Source organism: Dipodomys merriami, unplaced genomic scaffold (assembly GCF_024711535.1).
Source record: "Dipodomys merriami isolate MVZ:Mamm:240054 unplaced genomic scaffold, mDipMer1.0.p SCAF_4, whole genome shotgun sequence".
Classification (NCBI taxonomy): domain Eukaryota; kingdom Metazoa; phylum Chordata; class Mammalia; order Rodentia; family Heteromyidae; genus Dipodomys; species Dipodomys merriami.
In genome coordinates this window covers 64013715-64038333 of record NW_027205603.1, presented here as the reverse complement: position 1 = coordinate 64038333, position 24619 = coordinate 64013715, and the positions used below count along the sequence as shown (strand labels likewise).

At 34.5% G+C, this 24619-nt stretch overlaps 1 protein-coding gene and 1 pseudogene across 4 annotated transcripts in view; one reads left to right on the top strand and one right to left on the bottom strand.

Annotated features, from left to right (window-relative positions):
* Vps13b (vacuolar protein sorting 13 homolog B) overlaps nt 1–24619 on the bottom strand; it is a 515578-nt gene that overhangs the window by 420685 nt on the left and 70274 nt on the right. For all 4 annotated transcript variants that reach the window (XM_069991130.1, XM_069991132.1, XM_069991133.1 and 1 more), the window contains exon 17: nt 11684–11865. In XM_069991130.1, the coding sequence (XP_069847231.1) occupies nt 11684–11865 (182 nt within the window). The remainder of the gene's footprint in view (nt 1–11683; nt 11866–24619) is intronic.
* On the top strand, nt 15133–16472 carry LOC138805527 (heterogeneous nuclear ribonucleoproteins A2/B1-like; annotated as a pseudogene).

Below are 24619 nucleotides of genomic sequence, written 5' to 3'. Positions count from 1 at the left end.
TTAGTTTTTCAGATCCTTTTGGGGAAAATTTCAATAACTGATGGGACACATCATATTCCCTAAGCTTAAACCACATTGTTCTACTTTCGTCCTCAAGAATACCAACCTTGTGTTCAGGGCTTTTACTGTGATGTCTTCTGTGTTTCACTTGATAAATTCCCCTACTTACCCTTTATGTTTCAATATGTAATTCATCTATCATATCTTACTGTCTTATTTCCCCATGTCTTTTACCTACTTCAGAAGTCACTTTTCAATTGTGTTAAGATTGCTTACATTTTTATTTTCAAGAGGAATTCAACTGTCATGCTAGCATATCTCATACATGAATGAATGCACAAATGAATTCAGTGGGAAAGGGCAGGTCAATGCTGGAGGAAAGATTAAAATTTGTGAGACATTTTTGAAAATCATAGTTCATAATTCAGAATTTTGTAGTCCAACACTTTAGCTGCTAGTCAAGGTAGCTATTGTGTACTTACATATGGCTAGTCCGACTTGAAAAGTAAATTAATAGAAAAAATCAATGTGAAATACCTAATTTTTAATATTTTTTCCTTGAATGTAGTAAATACCTACATGGTAGCCTGAGGCCCTGGGTTCGATTCCTCAGCACCACATAACCAAAAAAGAAAAAAGCCGGAAGTGGTGCTGTGGCTCAAGTGGTAGAGTGCTAGCCTTGAGCTGAAGAGCTGAGGGACAGCACCCAGGCCCAGAGTTCAGGCCCCAGGACCAGACCAAAAAAAAAAAAAAAAGTATCAGTTACTATAATCACCTAACTCTGTGTGTTTTGGATATCTTTTAAACTATTTTAAAATAAAAAATAAGTTAACTTTAAAGATTCTTAAAGTCTAAGACCTCCTTGTGTAATATTTGATTAAATAAATTAAAAAGTTACATGGAAAGCATATGAATACATGTTGTAATTTTTTCAAAATTTCTATAAATAAAAGTATAGCTTAAATATGTACCAAATGAAACTGCAAGGCTACAAACTATACATTATATACTCAACAAAACATAATAAGCCAGAAAATTAAAATTTGTGCAACTTATAGTCTCTATCACAACTACTCAACCACACCACCATAGGACAAAAGAAGCCATAAACAATATTGTGCATGTTTTTGCTCCAAATAAATTTGATTTGCAAAAACAAGTACTAACTCAGATTTACCAACCCTTGATCTTAACAATGAATGGTATATAAGGCAAAAGATGACAGAATGGTAGATCTGACACTGTTCTAACAAAAAGAAAAAGAAAAAAGAAATATCCTACCAGGTAAATGTAATGTAATCAATAATAACCTTTAAAATTATGTAATCAGCAAGTAGATGTCTTCAAATAGGTACAGGAGTAGTTAGTAGGTATTAGTAATAGGTATGGCAGTACAAGATCAAGAAGGTAGAAATTAAGGAAAAGATAGAACCCATAGGAATGAAGAAAGGAAAATTCATGACCTTAACCTTTAATGAGCTAAACAGGATACTAAATAGAGAATAAAGTCCAACAAAAGTAATAAGCATTTAAAAACTGAAATGGCAGCTTAAGATTGAAGTTTGGTAAACTCAAACAGAAGTATAATGCAATGAGCTAGGTACCAAGTCAAAACAGGACTAACTGCAAAGCCGATAGTTGATCCTGAGTTATAGAATACTGAATGTACATTCCTTAAATTACTCCCAGGTTTATGACAGGAGTGCTCACAGAGCCTGAAGCATGGCTAGAGCAGTAGGCTGAGATGAAGTGGTTCCAGATGTAGAAGAGTGAGGTGGGTGTGGAATATCAAGTGCATTTGAAGAGAAATGAAGACTTACTAAAAAATAATTGTTATAGATCTAAAACAGATCAAATCGGGTAGGAATTAAAGTGATTAGCCATTTTATTGATAAGTCCTGTTTTCCAACTTACAAATAATATTTACCAAATATCACATAAAATTTTAAATCTTTCTATTTGAAGTATAACAACACAGAAAAAAAATTTTAATTAAAACAAGTTAGAAATTCTCTGACTCCACTTCTCAGAGAGTGCTCATTCTCATATGTATCTCTTTCCTCAGACTTGCCAGCTTTCTGCAATGTGCTATAATTATATACAATAAAAAACAACAGTTGCAAACTCCAGACTCACACCATACTTTCCAGGGAAGAGAGGCTATTTCTCTGGTAGTGTTAGAAAGAAGCTTCTGATTTGCCTAAGCAAGATTCTTTTATTATCTCACTGGTCTCAAATTTTGACTCCCAACCAACATAAAGAAAAAAGAGTATTAAAGTAAGCATAAGGAATTTTTAGCAAAAGTGACTTCATTCTGGTAAGTGTTGTAGATGCCTGATACCAGTGTGGTAAAAGAACTACCAGAAAGTAAGAACTGGGAAGTGAGCTGAAATGTACAGAACAAGAAAGTAGGAACAAAAGGGAAATTCCTCAACCTAATATGAACCTAATAGTGAAGGGCCAAATTATTTCTACCATGATCAGTGAGAGGACAAATTTTCAAAATTGGTAAAAGTTCAAGTTCTAACCAGGTAATCTAGGCAATAAAAAGAAATAAAATGCATCCACATAAAATATTTGGCTTCAAATAAAGTATTACTTAACTTTAGTTACCCCAACAACATGTCTATCAAGGCAATTAAAACTCCCTAATGAAATTAGGAAAAACAAACAATGAACACTTCAAACAATAAAAGTAATGGCTGTGTAATTTTAATTAGCAAAGCAGAAAAGAAAAACTGTAATACTAATGTATGGTACACATTTTAAAAATTATAAAACTGGACAACTGAACTTTGAGTTCTCCAAATAATGGAGAACTAGCTTACTATTGATGATTAACTGCTAATATTATACCAATAATCACAATAATATGGTATCTTAACAGACAAGGCCCTCAACTTTCATGCAGTCTGAACACATTACACAAGGATATCTCTAAAATTAAATTTTTAGTCACAAAGTCCTCTTTGAATCTGATAATTAAATATAGCCACCTAATTCCCTCAGAAGCAATAATAGCAGATAGCATAAAGGAAGGAAAGGGTAATGATGTATGGAGATACTATAACAAGTCCTACACAAAGCAAAAGCTCCCCATTTTGCTGACAGCAAAGCCACAGTTACTAAGGTTCTACGCAATATTTAGCATATCTATATTTAACAAGAAAATCCCTTAGAAATACTGAATGCCAAGAGCCAGTAGCCTGCTAACACAGAGTATGACAATATGAGAAGATAGCCAACTAAATCCTCTTCCTTCCTTGTTTTTACTATTGTGCTCACTACTACCATATGGAAACCGAATAGAAGAGATGGAAGCAGTAAGCATGAATCTAGCCAGAGTAGATTTTGGGTTAAAAGAAGTGCAAGACAAAGCTGGGTGCCGGTGGCTCACACCTGTAATCCTAGCTACTCAGGTGGCTGAGATCTGAGGATAGCGATTCAAAACCAGCCCAGGCAGTAAAGTCTGTGAAACTCTTATCTCCAATAAAACACCAGAAAACCGAAAGTGGTGCTACTGTAGCTCAAGTGGTAGAGCACTAGCCTTGAGCTGAAGAGCTGAGGGACAGTGCTCAGGCCCAGAGTTCAAGGCCCACAACCCAAAAAATAAATAAATAAATAAAAGAAGTGCAAGGCAAAACCTCTGAGAATGTATTCAGATGTGAGTACAGTGATGGTCAGGTGATCTTCATGTCTTTTCTCTTGGTGGTACGAAAAAATACCTCCTGTCCCTGATTTTCAGCATCTCTTTACTGTAGAAACATTTCACATCTAGTAATTCACTTATAGTAATTCCTGCCCTAATAAACAGAAGATAGGTGGACACACAAAGGAGAATGACATGTGATAACAGTGACAGAGACTAGAGATGTATGTATCTGTAAGTCAAGGAACAGAAAGGATGGATAGCCACCAAAGAAGTAAGACAAGAAAAGATTCTTCCCTAGTGGAATTATATATAAATTGCTATTGTTTTTGGTTTGGTTTGGTTTGGGTTTTTTGGTCCATCATGGGGCTTGAACTCTGGGCCTGGTTGCTGTCCCTGAGCTCTTCAGCTCAAGGGCAAGAGCTCTATACTTGAGCCACAGCATCACTTCCAGTTTTCTGGTGGTTAATTGGAGATAAGAGTCTCATGGATTTTCCTGTCTGGGATGGCTTTGAACTGCAATCCTCAGACCTCAGCCTCCTGAGTAGCTAAAATTACAGATGTGAACCACCAGCACCCAGCTAATAAATTACTATTGTTTTAAACCACTCATTTTGTAGTACTTTGTTAGAAGTTCAAACTACATGATATAAAATTAACTCTATTTTAAAGTCATACTTGATAATAGCTAACACGAAAGCTTCTATATCCCTCACTGAAATCATGTCTATTTCTTGATACCTATCTGCTCCTAGAATGAAGCATACTACATAATAATTTTTTTTTTCTGTACTGGAATTTGAATTCAGGGTCTTGAGATTGAGTCAGGTGCTTTTAACACTGAGCCACACCTACAGCTTCATTTTTTTTTCCTGGTTACTCCCTTCCTAACCCTATACCCAGGCTTGAATTCAGGAGCCTCCACTTGCTCAGCTTAATTTGTTCATACTTGCTCAGCTTACTTTGCCAACTAGTTCAGTCTTGCCTTTAGCCCTGTTTTTTATTGGTTATTTGGGATTCAGAGTCATGGACATTTCTGACTGGGCTGGCTTCAAACCACAATCCACCTAGGATCAGCCTCCTGAACAACTAGAAATAAAAGTGTGAGATACCAGTGTTTGGCTGACAGTTACTTTTGAGATAAGTTCTTGCTTCCTGATGTGCATGTAGCTGGGCTGCGATCTGTCAATTTTAGGCTTCCCATTGATGGGATAACAATGCATGTGCAACCATGTCTAGCTGCCCTTCACTGATAGTCTAATGGATTTTATGCTTAAGCTGGCCTAGAACAAGGAGTCTCCCAATTTCAGCCTTCCACATAGCTTAGGATAACAGGAATGTGATACTATGCACAGTTATGGGTTGAGAATGGGTCTAGAGAAATTTTCTTCCCAAGGTGGCCTCAGAATATTATGTTCTCATTCTCTGCCTCCCAATTAGCTAATTTAAAACATGAGCCACAAATACTCAGACATGAAATGTAGTTTTTAAAGTTGTAAAGGAATATAATTCAAATATACTTTAAATTATAAACCAAAACAGCACATTAAATGCCAGCTTCAAAGTTTTCTTTTCCATATAAATTTAACTCATTCATCTCTTATCACATTATCAACATTACCTAATTGCATTTCCTTTAGTAGTAATATAGCATACTGAAAACATACAGTTCATTTTCAAAAGTTCACTGATATATGTTTTAATAACTTAAGTTACTGTATTTCTTTCAAATATACACAGTACACTCAAACTCTATGTAAAGTATTTTAGAAGAGGCAGGGAAAGATGATGGATTAGAATATCTACCATTTTCCCTCTGAGAATGAAAAGAATCCTGTGACACAGAAGCAACAAATTTCTGAGAAAGGGTAGTAGAAAGGCTGGGAAGGTGACTCAGTGGTAGAATGCTCACCCTACATGCATAAGGCACTGGGTTCAATTCCTCAGCACCACATAAGCAGAAAAAGCCGGAAGTGACACTGTGGCTCAAGTGGTAGAGCGCTAGCCTTGAGCTGAAGAGGTGAAGGACAGCACCCGGGCCCAGAGTTCAAGCCCCATGACCAACCAAAAAAAAAAAAAAAAAAGGTAGTAGAAGGAAGTAGAAAATCATAGGAAGGTTACAAGGACCAAGAAAGTTACATAAAAGCAATCACAGTAAAAGAAAAATGGCAAGTAGCTGCAGCCTGGATTTTCCAGCCAGAATGGGGAAATCAAAGATAACACCAGGTAAACTCAGATTAGTGTATCAAGGGATCACCAATTCAAGTGCAGAAAAATATAGATAACCCACAAGGTTTACTTAGCACAGAGTAAGAGAAGCAGTGACTAATCTGCTGTGACAGGCTAGACTGAAGAACTAAGGCATTTTGGGTCCTTCAAGCATTCTAGAAATTGACAGAGAGTCTGCATCTTGAGAAAGTTTCTCAGGGATCCCAATGACTAGGATCACAGCTTAACAACCTACAGGACATTTTGGCATACAACTTGGGTATAAATCTTATACAAATTATAATCTTATAAAACCTAAAAATGTTTTAAAAGGCATGTGAGGAAAGGGAATAATGGTTAACAGGGACCAACAGGAAATGTTAAGCTGCAGGAAGTTACAATGTAGCTTAGAAGCCAAGGCTGGAGACCGCCTACTTGAGGGTACCAGGAGACTAAGGATCAGGAGTTCCTACCAAGCCAGATAACAGAGAAAGGAAGCTATAGTTAGCAACCCAGAAAGAGTTGCCGCACCCCAGAAATTCACAATACCTGCAGAAAATAATGTCTTCAAATTCAAACATTACAAACATAATTGTAAAAGTCAAACATTCAAGATATTACTAATGTCTTAAAATTGTCAACATTACTATCTTATAACACAAACTGAAATATCAGGAAGTCTTGGCCAGTTGTTGTACACACCTCAAACTCAAGCACTAGGAAGGGTAAGAAAGAAGGATAACAATGCCATGACCAGGCTGGGCTATACAATGAAAACAAGTGAAAGAAAGAGAGGGGCTGGAAGCAAGAGAGAAAAGGAGAGAGGTAGAGAGAAGGTCTTATTGACAGTTCTAAATGCAAAGCTAATTATACCCATACTTATTTTTAAGGAAAGATAAATCCATAGCCATTGCTTCTACCTGGCCAAAAACAAATTATAGTTCAAACACATGTATCTTAGAACACATTAGAGATTATTTCAGATGTGACAGAGAAAAGAAGTTTGAAAACAGAGGTATCTTAAAAAAGCCCATCACTATGCTCAGTCTGTTTTGTAAATGGTTAAAAACTATTCAACAACTCCAAACTCCTTTTACTATGCACACCTGGGAAGAATACAGAATCTGTAACTTTGCCTTGGAGTTACACTGATGTGGTTTCATACCAGATGTTTAAATGTTACAGTATGTACATTTTCTTTCTCTCTTCTAAGACAGAAGTAAAGGAATATTTGACTTCACTCCACAAGAGACCTATTTAATAGTTTGGTGGTTATGTAAGTAAAGGTAGCTTGGCTAAGTCAATGTTGACGACATACAGAACGACATGATCCTAATGAGTTGGAAAATATTGGCTCTCAGGAGAACAGACCAGATGCTACTGAGCTGAGAAAGCTACTGTATTATTGAATTTCATTTTTATGAGGTAAAATTTATTATTCAACCATTAAGTTATCCCACATGAAATCTTGCATAAAATACTTTTACAGTTACCATTTCTGAAAAGTTTTTATTTTTAACATTAAGATGTCACTAAAATGAGAAATTCAAATGTCCATTTGACCATCTTTATAGAGATTTTTAAAACTGTTAATTCCCTGAAAATACCAGATCAGAGAACTAGAACATTGAAAAAATAATGAACTCTCTAAATAAGGAAAAGGTGGAAACAAAGGAAAGTCTCATGTGACTTTGCATTTTACCTTCTGGAAAAAAAACATAAAAGGTTAAACATGAGAAGATTTTACCACTATCAGAAGTATAAAACACATATATTAACAATCTCAGCAATACAAATTTAGCTCATATCTTAACTTTTGACTTTATCCTTTGCAATTTAGTATTTTAACTGAATTTCTAAAATTTGCTATAGTTTCATTAAATAATTTCTAGTGGATTCTCAAATTTTAATTATCTCATTGTATTGCAACTCTCATTTACCAGAAAAAAAGTAATTTGATACAAGAAAAGAGCAATAGCAGAAAGCTCCAAATACCTGACTGAAAAAAATGAATTAGTCAGTGAATAGCCATGAGATGTTATTTAAGAAAAACACAATATTGTTCTGAGCATAAATTTTCCCATCTGTAAAACAGAATATATTACCTGTCAACAATACTACTGGTATTATTAATGCTCTCTCTCTCTTTCTCTCTCTCTCTTGCACACACACACACACACAGTCTGTGTGTGTGTGTATGTATATATATATGTGTATATATATATATATATATATGCACACATTCACATTAAATACAAGCCTAAAATAGGTGACCAGTTCAGACTACTCAAATAAGTTTAATGTTATCTAGTCCCTATCTATGCAGCTTCATCCATAGAGAGGTCTATCAATGCACTCCACTTTGGAAATTGTGGAAGACCTGATAATGTATGTTTTGTCAGAAGTTACTGTGAGTCTAATATGTCCTCTGAAATCAGGTACACTGAAGAGGCACTAACGTGGACTTTCAACTCTAATATCAAGCAACTAGACATAACCAATGTTTTTTCTTTTTTGTCATTAACATCATTATTTACTATTCTAATTATTTTCTAGCATTAACTGTCACAGTTACTTTGGCCCTGTTTACTTCTAACAGGAGTGTTGTTACTCTCTAGTAACTTTACATCATAGAACCACTATTCCTATGGCTCCATGTCCAGGACAAGAACAACAAATCAACTCTAAAAATACCATTTAAAAAAATAATAGCCAGGCACCAGTGGCTCATGCCTATCATCCTAGCTACTCAGGAGGCTGAGATCTGAGGATCACAGTTCAAAGCCAGCCTGGGGCAGGAAAGTCCGTGAGACTCTTATCTCCAAAAAACCGCTCAAGCGGTAGAGTGCTTGCCTTGAGCTGAAGAGCGCAGAGACAGTGCCCAAGCCCAGAGTTCAAGCCCCACAACCGACCAAAAAAATAAATAAATCAAATAAAAAAATAATAATGCCATTTTGAGTATTCACAAGACTATATGAACACTATAAAGATATCATCATCATTTTGTAGATGAGAAAATTAACCAAATGAAATAAACTGACTTTCATTTAGTCATACTAGATGGAGTTGTGATATAGCTCAGGGAACAGAACTTGCCTTGCATGCTAGAGGCATGTGTTTGATCCACAGCACTACATAAAAAAAAAAAAAAATGAAATGCCAGGTGTCAGTGGCTTATCTGTAATTGTAGCTACTCATAATTGTGGTTCGAAGCCAAACAAATCAGAAAAGTGTATAACACTCTTACCTAAATTAACTACCAAAAAGCCAGAAATGAAGCTGTGGCTCAAGTGACAGAGTACCAGCCTCAAACGAAAAAGCTAAGGGAGAGTACCCAAGCCCTGAGTTCAAACCCAGTACCAGGATTAAACAAATAATAATTAAAATTAAGTATAGTCACTTAGAGTTTCTTCACATACCAATTCAGAGATGTCTCTTAAATATCAATACTTGAAAGTTAAAATAATTCTCTGACTGAGATAGAAGTCATTCACTGAACAGAATTAGCATAGACAGACATGTATATTCAAGCCTGAAATCTTAACTATTTGGGAAACAGAGACACTGGGAGTTCAGAGCCAGCCTAGTCCAAGTTAACTCCATCACAACCAATGGGTGGGAATAGTGTCATCCCAGAAGTATAGAGAAAAACAAATAGGAGGACTACAGTCCAGGCCAGCCTAATAAAAAACCAAGACTATGTCTTGAAAAAAACAAAAAACAAAAAGTGATCTGGTAGAGTGGCTCAAGTGTTAAAGCCCTGGGTTCAAACCTAAACCTAAATACTGTTAACAACAATAATAATAATGATAACACTTTGTTTCATAAGCATACTTTGCAAAACCTTCATTTTAATTTTTTTAATGTCTGTATTGTTATTGTAAAAGTGATGTACATAAATCACATAAAGACTAATTTTTTTTTTTTTTTTGCCAGTCCTGGGACTTGAACTGTGGGCCTGGGCTCTGTCTTCTGTCCTCTGTCCCTGAGCTTTTGATCAAGGCTAGTGCTCTACCACTTGAGCCACAGCGCCACTCCAGCTTTTTTTGAGTAGTTTATTGGAGGTAAGAGTCTCCTCAACTTTCCTGACCATAATGGTTTTAAACCAAGATTCTCAGATCTCTGCCTCCTGAGTAGCAAAAATTATATGCATGAGTCGTGACACCCAACTAAGAATACATTTCCTTTTCAACAATGTCACCCCTTCCCTTGCTCTCTCCAAGTTTTTCTTCCTATTTCCACACCCAAGTTGTATAGTTCATTTTCAACATAGTGTCTAATGAGTTTCACTGCTACATTTGTTTACCCTTTGTCCCACCATTTAAATGCTACTCCCTTACCATCCTAAAGACAGATAAACAAATGAACAGGACAAAAGGAAAAGAAAACAAAACTAGCAATGAAGAAAAATAATTCTTGTTTCTATTTCCTTGAGTTCATTTCAATAGATATTATTTTGTATGATCAGATGCTAATGTATCTTTGTGATCCTCTCCTAAGAATATCCTCGCTTGTTCTAACTCTGTGTGAATGCCTAGCGATCTTTATAATATATGATGTTCTAGTGTATTTTTTTCTTTACCATGCAGTGTATTTACTTATAGGTTTACAGGCACATTCTAGTTACCACAAATGGGGGAAAACATGCAACCTATGTTTCTCTGGCTTACTTTGCTTAATATAATTTTTCCAAGCATTTCCATTTCCTGACAAATGGTACAATATCATTCTTACTGATGGAGGCACAGACTTCCCTTGTGTATATATACCTCATTTTCTTGATCCATTTGTTCACTATTGGGCATGTGAGTTAATTCCATATATCAGTTATGGTAAACAATGCTGAAATGAACGTAGTATGTTATTAGCTTTAGTGTGGCCTTGTTTGTTTTCTATTGGATAAATATCCAGGGGTAGAATTGCTGGATCACAAGGGGGGGGGGGAGGAGGAGGAGGAGGAGGAGGAGGAGGAGGAAGAGGAGGAGGAGGAGGAGGAGGAGGAGGAAGGGGGGAGAGGGGGAGGAGGAAAGGGGAGAGGAAGGGGAAGAAGGAGGGGGAGGGGAGAGGGAGGGGGAAGAACTGGCTAATTTAAGAAGACTGTAATTACATAACAGACCCTATCAGAATTTGTGCTATATTCCCTACACTAAAGTCTCAAATCTTTAAGAAGCATTAGTGAAGAATTTAAAATAATTATTTAACAAGATAAATAAAGAATAATTACATTTAAAGTGTCTCATCTTTAAAAACTAGGGGTCACTTACAGATATGATTATTTTGAAGCTAAAATTGTAAAACCAAACCTATAAACTGTTTATATGCAAACTGAAGATGAAGAAATTAAATTAAGATCAGATCAAAACAGAAATTGTTTTTAGTAGTTAACTTTTCAAGATGTAATATTAATGATTTCACAAAAAAAATGCCTGCTATGCCTTACCAAATGTTATGAGTAATTATATTTCACTTTACCAGCATAATCAAACATACAGCATTCATACTTGGCTTGTTTATCTATTTAAACATGCATATTAACAATTCCATAGTTACCTATGTGAGGCCCACAGGCAAATTAAGTGAACCGTTGGTAAATAATAATACTAATAATGTCTTTTAAATAGAAAACAGATCCAGAAATTTGTTCTAGGAAACAAAACTGGATTGCTTAATCCTTACTAGTGACTTCAAACATAAGCTATAAATATCCACTTTCACAAGAAATAGATTATAATTTAGGTGGAACATGCTAAACATGCAGATCTGAATGACAGTAGTCAGCTCTAAAACATAATTTCCACATGACCATCAACAAAATTGCTCACTTACTTGTAGTTTGGAAGACTTCATTCATCAAAGCTTCATTCACTGCTAAAGAGTTCACATTTCCAATATGAGACCAACTTTGATAGATTGCCTGCAGCATAAGTGTCTGGGCTCTTGTACCTTGAACTGTAAGATTTGGAAGTTCAAATATACCTTCAGTAATGACAATCTGAGATTGTTTGGTCCTACATAATAAAACAGAATAAAAGTATGGTAAATAGAATTATAAACACCACACTGTTTTGTAAAGAAACACAGAAAAAGGTAAACATTCAAAATATTTTCAAACTAAATTAAATCAACTAGATTGCAATTCTCCAAATGTTTCAATATTTCAAAAAGTCTAACAAATAATGTAAAACACAAATACAAATTCTATATACTTGTAAGTTCTGTTGCATTAGTTATATTTTTCAAATTAATCACCCCAAATAAAAATGATAGTCATTGAGTTATAGAAGATTTACTAGTAGATCTGCACTGTTCTAAATGTCATGTTTTTTTAACACATTAAATTCTGTCATTGTAACTACTCCTTTTTCATATACAAAAGCCAGTAGACACACAGATAAAATTAAATACAAACTACTATCAAGCAGGATAGATAGCACCTGTCTGTAACCTCTGCTACTCAGGTAGATGAGATCAGGAGGGTTACTGTTAAAGGCCAGCCAGAGCAAAAAGTTCCTGAGACACATCTCAAGCTGGGCATGGTCATCTATACCAGTCATCCCAGCTACGGTAGTTAAGGTAAATAAGAGGATAGTGGTCCCAACCAGTCCAGACAAAAAGCAAGACCAAATTACAAAATAATCAGAGCAAAAGTGGTAGTTAAGGTAAATAAGAGGATAGTGGTCCCAACCAGTCCAGACAAAAAGCAAGACCAAATTACAAAATAATCAGAGCAAAAGTGCTAAAAGCCTAACAGGCTCAAAGGCCTGTATTTAAATTCCACTCGCGCGCGCGTGTGCGTGCGTGCATGCGTGCGTGCGTGCGTGTGTGCGTGTGTGTGTGTGTGTGTGTGTGTGTGTGTGTGTATATACACAATGCAATGTTATTCCAAGTGATCTGATCTAGGGACATTCACACTATCCTTCTTCCTACAAGTATTTATGAAACAGTCACAATATATTCACTTCCTATAACAATAACTAGGAATTTTTTTAATTTTTTAAATTCCCAAAATATCTATTTCACTGATACCTTATTCATCTGATTCTGTCTGTGATTAGTGTTAAATAAAACAAAATGATATGCCATCCTTATGAGTCACAAGGAAGAAAGATATTGCTTAAAGACTAACTGAAAATGGATCCTGAAGAATACAAAGTATTTCAACAAAAGCACTTCAAAAATTCTTTAAGGAAAAACAAAATATATCCAATTTTTTTAATGGCTAAAAGATCTGAATAGGAAACTCACAAGGATGAAACCAGGAATGACCAATAAATATGCTAGACCATAAACCATAGCTCTCAGTCTTTACCAGGTAAAAGGTCTCATTATGCTCAAAAGAAGGCTTACACAATGATAGGTTTCACAGTATTATATTATTAAACATGAGACAATCTCATTGTCAAATAAATTATGATACACTAACTTCATACAAAACTACTCAGACAATAAAAGAATAAAGGTTTATTAACATGCAAGATCATAAAATATGCTCAAGTAAAAATACAAAATTGTAAAATAAAGATTTCATATAATATGAAATGGTTATCTACACATAAAAGTTATTTCCAAATGTGTTAATATACTAAGATAAAAAGTTATGAGAACAATAAATAAGTTGTTCTTGAGAGTATGTGTGGGGTTGGGACAAATGGGAGGAAGGGGAATGATGGAAGGGTGACACAGATGAAGATGTCTTTTAAGCATCAATTGACATGTTGAACTGAAATCCCTTTACACCATTACTTAAAGATAATAAGTTAATTATTTTAACTGCAAAGGCCAGATATCAGTATAATCAATGTACCTATATGTTTGATATAAAATATGAACTTATAAAAATGCATACAGGGCTATACACGTATTTATATATAAAATCAAACTGACTAAAGTATGATATACACAGGGTTAGATTTCCATGGTATAACACTTTGGAACAATTAACAGACAATTTAACAAAATGAGTATCAGAAAGATGAAACATGCCTTGTATGAGAAGAGTAAGAATTAAGGGAAGAGAGTAGATGAATGAAGAGAAGAATGGTGGACAAATACAGTCTTAATACTTAGATGAATGAAGAGAAGAATGGTGGATAAATACAGTCTTAATACTCAATGTACCTAATACTCAATGTAAAATTGGAACTAGAAAACTTGAGGGCAAGGTGGGATTGGGATGGATGGAAGGGAGAATAATGAAAGGGGAGAAAATGATCAATATGAATTGTACACAAAATCGCCTGTTAAACTAAATCCCTTTTTACAATTATTAAAAGATCATTTTAAATATTTTAAAAGGTAAAGTCAAGATATCATTATCAATTAATCCAACTGCTCCTATTCCAATTTTATCAAATTTATTCCTCCTCTTTGAAACAAACCCCACCTCCCTAAGCCTTTTTTAGTGATGGGCAAAATGACAGAAAAGCCAAAAAGTCTCATGAAAGTTCCTCATAAAAGGAACAAAGAAACTAACCCAAATGTTAGGAATTGACCTTTTAAAAGCAATTTAAAACATTTATGAAAAGTATACTATCCATATTATACTCAAGGATGAAAGGCTGAAAGCTTTCTTACCAAAATCAGAAACTAAACAAGAATGTCTGTTCTTGCCCTGCTATTCAGCCCTATAAAGCCAGGTACAGTGGTGTGTCCCTGTGGCCCCAGAAACTTGGGAAAGAATGAGGGAGACTTGTCAGTCCCTATTCCAAGAAAAAAAATTTGAGAAGTTCCAAACAAGAAAAATGAGTAAGACATTCAAACTGCAGCATTAGAAATAAAACTATCACTACTAACATATTACAATATTTTTTTAAAACTTCGAGCTAATAAATGAATACAACAAAGTTGCAAATTACAAGATAAATCAATCTTACATTTATGTGATTATAACTTACAATCTAAAAATGACATTAAGTCTTAAAACAATTTCATTTCTATTACCATCAAAAAGAAAAAAGTTAAAGTCCTCAGAGAAAAATATAACAATGTTTTGTGTACTACAAACTACAAAGGATGATTGAAAGAATTAAAGATAACTTAAAGAAATGAAAAGACAATTCATGTTTATGGACCAAAAAACTTTTATTTTTAAGACAGCAATATTGATTCCATAAAGCAATCGATAGATAACCATTTCCCAATAAATAAAGAATCCCAGGTACCTATTTTAAAGAAATGAATATATCAATCTTAAAATTCACACAGAATTGCAAGGGATCTAGTGGCTAAACAATCTTGAAAACGAAAAAAAGTTGAATAGCAGCTGCGCCAGTACCATGTGGAGGACGCTGGACGGTGTTTCTCCAGCAGCTGCAGTTCTCATTACAGCACCAGAACGAGTTCTGTTCTTGTTCATCCACGGAGATCTCTTTCATCTCCCTCGGCTGCGGGAAATCAGACTGTGTGACTGAGTCCACGATGGCTTAAGCTTTGAAACCACAGAAAGAAGTTTGAGAAACTACTACGAGCAACGGGGAAAGCTCACAAACTGTGGTTATGAGAGATCCTGCAAGCAAAAGATCAGGAGGATTTGGTTTTGTAACTTTCTCATCCATGGCTGAGGTTGATGCTGCCATGGCTGCCAGGCCTCATTCAGTTGATGAGTGGTTGAGCCAAAAAAAAGAGGAGTCTGGAAGAAAACCAGGGGCTCCTGTGACAGTGATGAAGCTGTTTGTTGGTGGAATTAAAGATACTGAGGAACATCACCTTAGAGATTACTTTGAAGAACATGAAAAAACTGATACCATTAAAATAATTACTGATAGGCAGTCTGGAAAGAAAAGAGGCTTTGGCTTTGTTATTTTTGATGACCAAGATCCTGTGTATAAAACTGTATTGCAATAATGCCACACTTTTGGGCTGGGAATGTTGGCTTAGTGGTAGAGTGCCTGCCTAGCATGCATGAAGCCCTGAGTTCCATTCCTCAGTACCAATAAACAGTAAAAGCCAGATGTGGTTATGTGTAGAGTGCTAGCCTTGAATGCAGAGAATCAGGGTCAGAGCCTAGAGATGGAGTTCAAGCCCCAGGACTGTCAAACACACACACACACACACACACACACACACACACACACACACACACACACACACACACACACACACACACACTACCAATGGTCACAATGCATAAAAAAGGAAGGCACTGTCTAGACAAGAAATGCAAGAGGTCCAAAGTTCGAGGAGTAGAAGAGGAGGGAACTTTGGTTTGGGGAATTCTAGCCGTGGCAATGTAAAATTTGGACCAGGACCCGGAAGTAACTTTAGAGGAGGATCTGATGGATATGGAAGTGGTCGTGGATTTGGGGATGACCATCATGGGTATGGAGGAGGACTTGGAGGTAGCCCTGGTTATGGAGGAAGAAGAAGAAGAGGATATGGTAGTTGAAGTCATGGATATGGCAACCAGGGTGGGGGCTAAGGTTGTTAATACAGCTATAGAGGAGGAAATTGTGGAAGTGCAAATTAAAATGGTTTTGTAGATTACAACCAGCAACCTTCTAACTATGGTCCAATGAAGAGTGGTGGCAGAAACATGAGAAGACCATATGGTGGAGGAAACTATGATCCAGGAGGCAGTGGTAGAAGTGGTGGTTATGGTGGGAGCAGCCAATACTGAGCTTCTCCCTATTTTCCATAGAATTCATTGTATAAATAGGAGAGGATGAGAGCCCAGAGATAACAGAACAGTTCCTACTTATCAAAATAAAGAAGTTAAGAAAACTCTTATCTCAGTCATGAATAAATATACAATGGTATGGCAGAAGATGCCAGGGCATATGCAGAGAGCCATTTTGTGAATGGATTGGATTATTTAATAACCTTACTGTGGAGCCTTTGAGACAGTTTCTTAATTTTTTAATTGCTGTTTCTTTCTCCTGGTCTTTGTAAGAGTGTAAAAAGCATTCCTTCTGTGATAAAGTTAAGTTTGTAAGTTTCAGGTGACCTGTGAAAACTTTAAGATTTTTCTCAGAAGTTTTGAAAATATATAGCCAGGATCATGGTGTAATAAGACATAACATTTTTCCTTTAAAATTTTAAGTGTGTAGCTGGGTGCTTGGTGGCTCACATCTGTAATCCTAGCCACTCAAGAGGCTGAGATCTGAGGATCACAGTTCAAAACGATCATAGACTTCCCTGCTCAGGGAGTTAAACACCAGAAAACCGTAAATAGCACTGTGGTTCAGTGCCATTGAGCTCAAGAGCTCAGAAACAGCACCCAGGCCCAGAGTTAAAGCCCCACAATTGACAAGAAAAAAAAAGTGTGTGTATAGAGTTAAGAAGCTGTTGTACATTTATGATTTTAATAAAAAGAATTCTAAAGAATAAAGCTAGTAGGACTAGGCATTGTGGCACACACCAGGCATCCCTGCAATGTGGGAGGCAGAGATCAGGAGAATGATAATTCAAGGTCAATCTAGGCAAAACATTAACAAGATCTGATCTCAACAAACAATCCTGTCAAAGTTGTACGAAGTTTAATTCCAGCTATGCTATATAGGCATGTAGGAAGATTGAGGTCCAAATCCTACTCAAAGCAGAAAAGTGAGAATTACTTAACTAAATCAAAATTTCCTGGGGCATAGCTCAAATGATAAAGCCATATCTAGCAAGTTTGGGGACGCATGTTCAAACACTAGCACCAGAAAGAAAAAAAAAAAGACTCAAACTTTCTAACTTTAAAAGATATTACAAAGATACAGTAATCAAAATAGTATCATACTAGAATAAGAATAAACACATAGATTGATTCTTTACATCTGAGAGTCTAGAAATAAACCTCTTTATTTATGTTTAAAATATTTTAAATAAGGGTATTAAACCCAAGCAATGAAAAAAAAGCCTTACAGCAAGTTGTTAGAAGCTATTAAACATATGCATACCAAAGAACTAATATGGACTAATACCTCAAAGCAAAAAAACCTGAATTCACTATGAATCAGAGCTAAAACGATAAAGTTCTTAGAAGTAAACAAAGGCATGAATGTTCATGATCTTGAATAAGAAATAACGATTTCTAAATGTGGCACAAAAAGCAAAAGCAACAACAAACATAAGTTGGATTTCATCATAATTTAAAACTTTTGAGAATTAAGTGATATTTAAACAAAGTTAAACAATGTTATACAAAATATTAGAAATATTTCCAAATCATGTATCTGATAAAGGACAAGCTTCCAAAATGCATAAAAAAATTCCATAATTCAATAACAAAAAGATACAAAGCTCGATTTTAAGAGAAACATAAGACTAAAATAGACACTTGCACAAAAAAGATAAATAACCAATGATTATATGAAAGGCTACTCACAATCATTAATCATCAGAGAAATGGAAATTAAAACTAGGAAATACCACTTTACATGCAACGCAACAGCTATAATACATTAGACAAAAATGTGTTTTCAAAAAATAAGAAGAAATGGTTGTATGTATATTATAACACAATTTTGGAGTTTGTTAAGAGGTTATAACCCAATAATTATAATGACAGGTTGACACCCATAGGATATAAAACCACACTCATGAAAGTTCATACCAGAAGTATTCTTAACAGTCCAGAAGTGGAAACAAAAACTGATGAGTGGACAAAATATCATACATCAGAAAAATAAAATGCTGACCCATAAAATATAAATGAACTTTACAAATATTATGCTAAGTAAAAGAAGCCAAAAATGAAATGCCAGATATTATTATTCCATTCCATGAAATATTTAGCATCATTAAAACAGAACTTCTTTGTTTTTGTTTGTTAGCTATGGGGCTTGAACTCAGGATTTGGGCACTGTCCCTGTGTGGTTTTTTGGAGTGGGGGGCCCCAAGGCTAGTGCTCTACCACTTGGAGCCACCACTTCCGGTTTCCTAGTGCTTAATTGGAAATAAGAGTATCACAGACTTCCTTGCCTGGGCTGGCTTTTAACCCTGATTCTCAGATCTCCTGAGTAGTTTGGATTATAGGCATGAAGCACCAGCAGCCCAGCTGAACTTTGGTGAGATCTGAATTACAGAGGAGTGATAACAGCACAACATTGAAAATATTCAAAGCCACTAAATTAGACAGTTTAAAATAGCCAAAATGTGAATTTTATATTACATGGAATTTTGCTCAAATTTTTAAAAAAGCTCCCTATAGTATTCTTAGAAGTGGTCCAAGTAACCACTGCCTTTCCTCATTCAAAATATTTGAAGCAAGGCTACATATCTTCTCTTAACTAGCATAACAAATGATTTACACAATCACACAACTACCATATTGCCCAAAGAACTTTCACTATTTGATAGCAACACATGACTCTAAATTTACCCCTTGATTCACAACGCTGGCCACATATTGCCTTGAAAGACAAAGCACTGGGATGAATGGACCAGAAAATAAATATACACTTAAGATTTTTAACATCAAATAGGTAAAACAGATCAATATAGATAGGAGAATTTAAAAATTCACTCATTTATAAATTTGCATTTAACTGCAAATTTCCTTTTCCTTTTCCAACAATATCTGGACCATTTTCTAAATCTTAATACTCTTCTAGCTACCTTCTTTTTCTCCTCTTCCTCCTCCCTTCCTACTCCTCTTTTCCCTTTTAGTTTAAAAATGAACAGTTAACTATCTAATGCTCTCAAATTTCTGTTACTATCTTCAACCAAAAAATTTGTTATTAGTGAATAAGTGATGAAATATTTTAAGTACCTTCTACAAAATACAATTACAAAACAAAAGGCATTAATCCAGACACTATTTTCAGTCACATACTCTGACATTTGTGAAATTTTATGGTACAGCAAGAGTTATGTTCTTAAAACTATAGCATCATTCACAAGGCAAAATTATACATGTGAGTCTTTTTTACAAGTGAGTCTTTACTATTTGAGAATAAATTCTGCTACTGTACATATGAGTCTTTTAAACCTTCTTGGCACATAAAATTGTCCTCAAATAGCTAACTGGTTTGAATACAAACTTAAGCACATGCAAATTTAAAAGATTAATGTACTTTTACACTTTAATACTGCCCAAGGGTGAGTAATAATTTTCTTCTTCCAATATAATATCAAAGAAAATAGGAGTTTGGACAAAAGTCAGTATTCAATAAATTTTATAGACTCATGACATGTTTTTGTGGTTTTATTTTCACCTATAATGACCACAAATAGAAGTCTTTTTATCATACTTGTGTTAAACAATCAGGTAGCATATAAGCTAAAATGAGGAAATTTACAATGATTTAGTAATAGATATTATCTTATACAATATATGTAGTATTGTTACTGTAATACCAATGAATAGCATTTATTTCTCTTGCTTTTTGAAAATTTTTAAATGTCTAACAAGTATAGAAAATAATAAATGCTTACATACCTATTACCTAACCATTATCAAACTATTATCTAACCATTACATTAGGCCATACTTGCTTCACAAACTTTTTAAATACCAACAGCTTTTACAACCTGATTTAAATTATTTGGAACACTCATTAAAATGTGATTGAAAATGCAGAATAAAAGCATAATTCTCCCCGATGTATTTATTAAACCTTTTTAAAATAAGACAGTTCAATGTAAATTCATTCTAAAAAATACCTAACAACTTCTGGAGTTGTTCTGAACATTATTAAGGCTATTTTTTAATAGTTAAGTTTTGGAGTATAATTTATTTAGCATATGCCTATTTTTCATATCCAGAAATTCACATATGTTCATTTTACAGAACTGGTTTGAAAACTGTCAATTCAAATAATATTCTCTGGGGTAAAATAAATCCTAGTGTAACTAGGGGGATAAACAACTCATTAAAACAAAACTTGGACAAACTCCAGGATAAATTGAAGGAAACAGAAACAAGTAGGTCTTAATTGTGTAGTAGCAAAGACTGAAAAGGAGTATGCGTATGCCCTAAATAACAAATAATTTATAAAGATTCTGGTTGTACCATTTGATGGACAATTCTAATATAGAGCTGAGAAAATTTCTGCATCAAAGTTGCATTTCTATTTTTTTTAATCCTCTTTCAATGTTTTAAATAGAGTACTGGGATATAGCTTAGAATGTTTGCCCAGCATATGCAAGCCATAGGTTATTTCTACAGCACCAAAAAAGACAAGACAAAAATAAATTTAAAGAGAAAACACAAAACATGGTTGTTACAACTAGGTAAAAAGAAATTAAACAATCCATTTACCTTTATAGCAATATCATTAAATATTTGTACATAAGGAACAATCAATTCTTTTAAAAAAAACATACTTCATGGCAACTGAAATATTCTCACCAACAGCTGAATCTAAAGATTTATATGAAGTCCCCAAATGCAGTTTTAGCATACAAATTGGTTCCAAAAATGTATTTTATTACTCATATCCTGTACAGTAAAGATTACCTCACATTTTCCAAAATAAAAAATGTATAAAACTACACTAACTTATGAGAGCAGTTTTAAATATTTCTTTTCATGACAACTTATTTAACACATTATACTCAAAGAAAGTTTTAAATGTTTTAATTAAATGATAGATATAAAATAAAAGTAAAATATATTCTATATTTTCACTCAGCAATTTTATCACAGATAACCATTTTCTATGCACACCAAAAACCTCTGTATATTGATCTCATGGTTTCAAATATGACTGTAGTAATTTCAATGGGAATATATAAATATGTGTATAGCATTCTTTTTATGACTAAACCTTATAGCTTAGAAATCAAGATCCTTCTATATGAATATGTATGCTTCTACAGTGGTCTTTTAAATGCCAAGTATAAAATTACACTGAAATTTCATCCAAGTATATTTAATTATTTCCTTCTCAACACTGCAACTAGTGTTAGCCAGTACCATATATTTGCAATTACAATTATTTTAGTAACTTCTAGTTACTTTAAATATAAGTTTTATATGTTAGATCATTATGTTGACACAAATATATTTCATCATTTTTCAAATTTCTGAAATATTTGAATGTAAATGTTAGGTGACAGATGAGGACAGAAAATAAAAAGTCAACGTTATTTATTAGTAAAAGAAAAACATAAAAGAAAATGTTTTGATAACTGTAGTACAAAAAACGCAACATCTTACAATAAACTAAACAAAAGTAATTCTTATTCAAGCATAAGTAGATACACCAGAATATAAATTTGAAAGATGGCAAGATGAGTGATAATGCTTAATGTAGAACAATGTAAATAAGGTTAAGGCAATTGTATCTTAAATTTAAAATAGCTAAAGTATAATTTTATCTTATGTACACTTTACCACAATACAAACAGTAAAAATAATTTTTAAAAGCAATGCAGGACAGCTGAAAGAGTCTTAAACCAAGACAGACAAGATCAAACTGAAGCAGTGGTTAATTATACGGTCTTAGTTTTTTTCACTGTTGACAGAAAAAGGTTGTAATAAATGATGTCAATATTTGCTTTCAGTTCAAAACATTCTATAAAAGTACATCATAATACAAGCCTGAAGAACCAAAGCTGAAAATTAGGTTGATGCCACTAAAATGAGGATAATGAAATTAACACTCTTGTAAATTCTTAGGACTTTTAAAATACTCAATAAAAAAAAAAAGTTAATCACAAAAGCAGACAGAAGAATAAAAGCCAACATTGGAAATTAAGATACAAACAAGGTCTTTTTCCAGTAGCATTAAAAGCAATCAACTAGGTTTGAGCCTTCTACTCTGGTACAATTAATGGCAGGGCGGTTGAACAAACTAAGCCCTATGTGGTTACTTATTATTTATTTGCCTAACAAATATAGGCTTTTCTTATTTTTTTTTCTTTTTAAAGACAGCATCTGACTATGTATTTCTCAGGCTGCCTTCTAACATCTGGGCTCAAGGGATGCCTCAGCTTCTATTCACATTTAGACTTGAAGGTCTCAATTTCCATTAAATTTGAAAAGATTTTTTTTTACCCTGGTGATATTCTGAGCTAGGACAGAAAACAAGAGCTTCAGTTTCAGTTGTAGGGAGGCCAACTAATCAATCAGTACATGCCTCACTTGAACTTCAGATACTAGATCACACCATGAACAACTAGAACCAAGTTCAAAATCTTTTCATTAACACCAACTCAAAGACAGACTCCACTATAAGGATATCCCTCCTACAAGCAGACTGTTCAGCATTGTCGCTAGTTAAAATCAAGCTAGCTACTCAATATTAAAGAGAAATATATATTCTCATTTTTTAAGTATGACAATGACTTACTTATACTTTTAAGGTTATTGCTTATATGTCATAAGCTATTATCAATTAGCTTATGACATATAAGCAATAATAATGAAAGAGAAATATTCTCTTTTTTTTCTTTTGATCAGTCATGGGCTTGAATTCTGGGCCTGGGTGCTGCCCCTCAGCAGTTCAGCTCAAAGCTAGCACTCTACCACTTGAACCACAATGCCACTTCTGATTTTCTGTGTGGTTTATTGGAGATATGAGTCTCATAGTCTTTCCTGCCCAGGCTGGCTTTGAACCACAATCCTCAGATCTCAGCCTCCTGAGTAGCTAGGATTATAGGCATGAGCCACCAGCACCAGGCTTGAAAAAGAAATATTCTTAAACAGAAATTCAAGTATGTACTTTACATTAAATTTTTGATTCAATTTTTAAAAATTACTTTGAAGGACACTTCAGATTCACACCAAAGGGGGAAAAAAAGAAGGGAAGAAATTGCTGGGTTCTCAAGAGGCTGACATCTAAGGACTGCCACCCTAGGAATGAGACTCTTATTCCAATTAATCACCAAAAAGCCAGAAGTGGAGAATTAAGGGGGGGGGGTGGAGGGAAAGGGGGAGGGAAGAAAGAAGAGTGAAGGAGAGCGGGACTTAAAGCTGGGAAAATCTGACTGCCTTATTGAGTACATTCTTTAAATAAAATGTTCAACCAGTGGCAGATTATAAATTGTGCATGGTAAGACTCAGAAATTGAGAATGCCTAAAATTCTATCCAAATCAATATTCACTAATTCTATGAGATCAGTATTATAATCTCTACATACTATTGACTAATCCTAGCAAAGTTCATTTATCATCTTTAGTATTTATTAATCATTATTATAACTGGCCAGCACAAAAAGAAAAACATTGCAATTTAAATGAATTATTTCAAAGCACTAATACTATGTAAAGGACAATAAAAATATCACCAAAATAATGTAGCAGTGCTTTTAATTACTCCCAGCATTCTCAGATTTCACGCTTTTAGCATTTAGATTTTTTTAGATTTTAGATTTCTAATTTGACAATCTTTCTTTTTTTTTTTTTTTGGGTCCGGTCGTGGGGCCTGAACTCTGGGCCTGGGCGCTGTCCCTCAGCTCTTCAGCTCAAGGCTAGCGCTCTACCACTTGAGCCACAGCGCCACTTCTGGCTTTTTTCTTTTTGCTTATGTGGTGCTGGGAATCGAACCCAGGGCCTCAGGCATGCAAGACAAGCGCTCTACCACTGAGCCACCTTCCCAGCCCCAATTTGACAATCTTTCTATTTCTAGTAAGTCCTTTTTGAATATTTTTATTATTTTAGGGAATTGTACAAAGGAATTACCATTCAACAAAGCAGTTTATAAATACAGTGCATCCTGATGAATGGTCACCCCATTCAACATTCTTACTCACCCCTTCCAATCCTTCCCCAAATTTAGGTTACTTATGTATTAATTTTTTAATTGACTTTAGGTTACTTATGTATTCTTTTCCTTTTAACAAAGTAGTTCATGTACACAATCTATCTTGATCTGAGGCATCACTTCAACATCT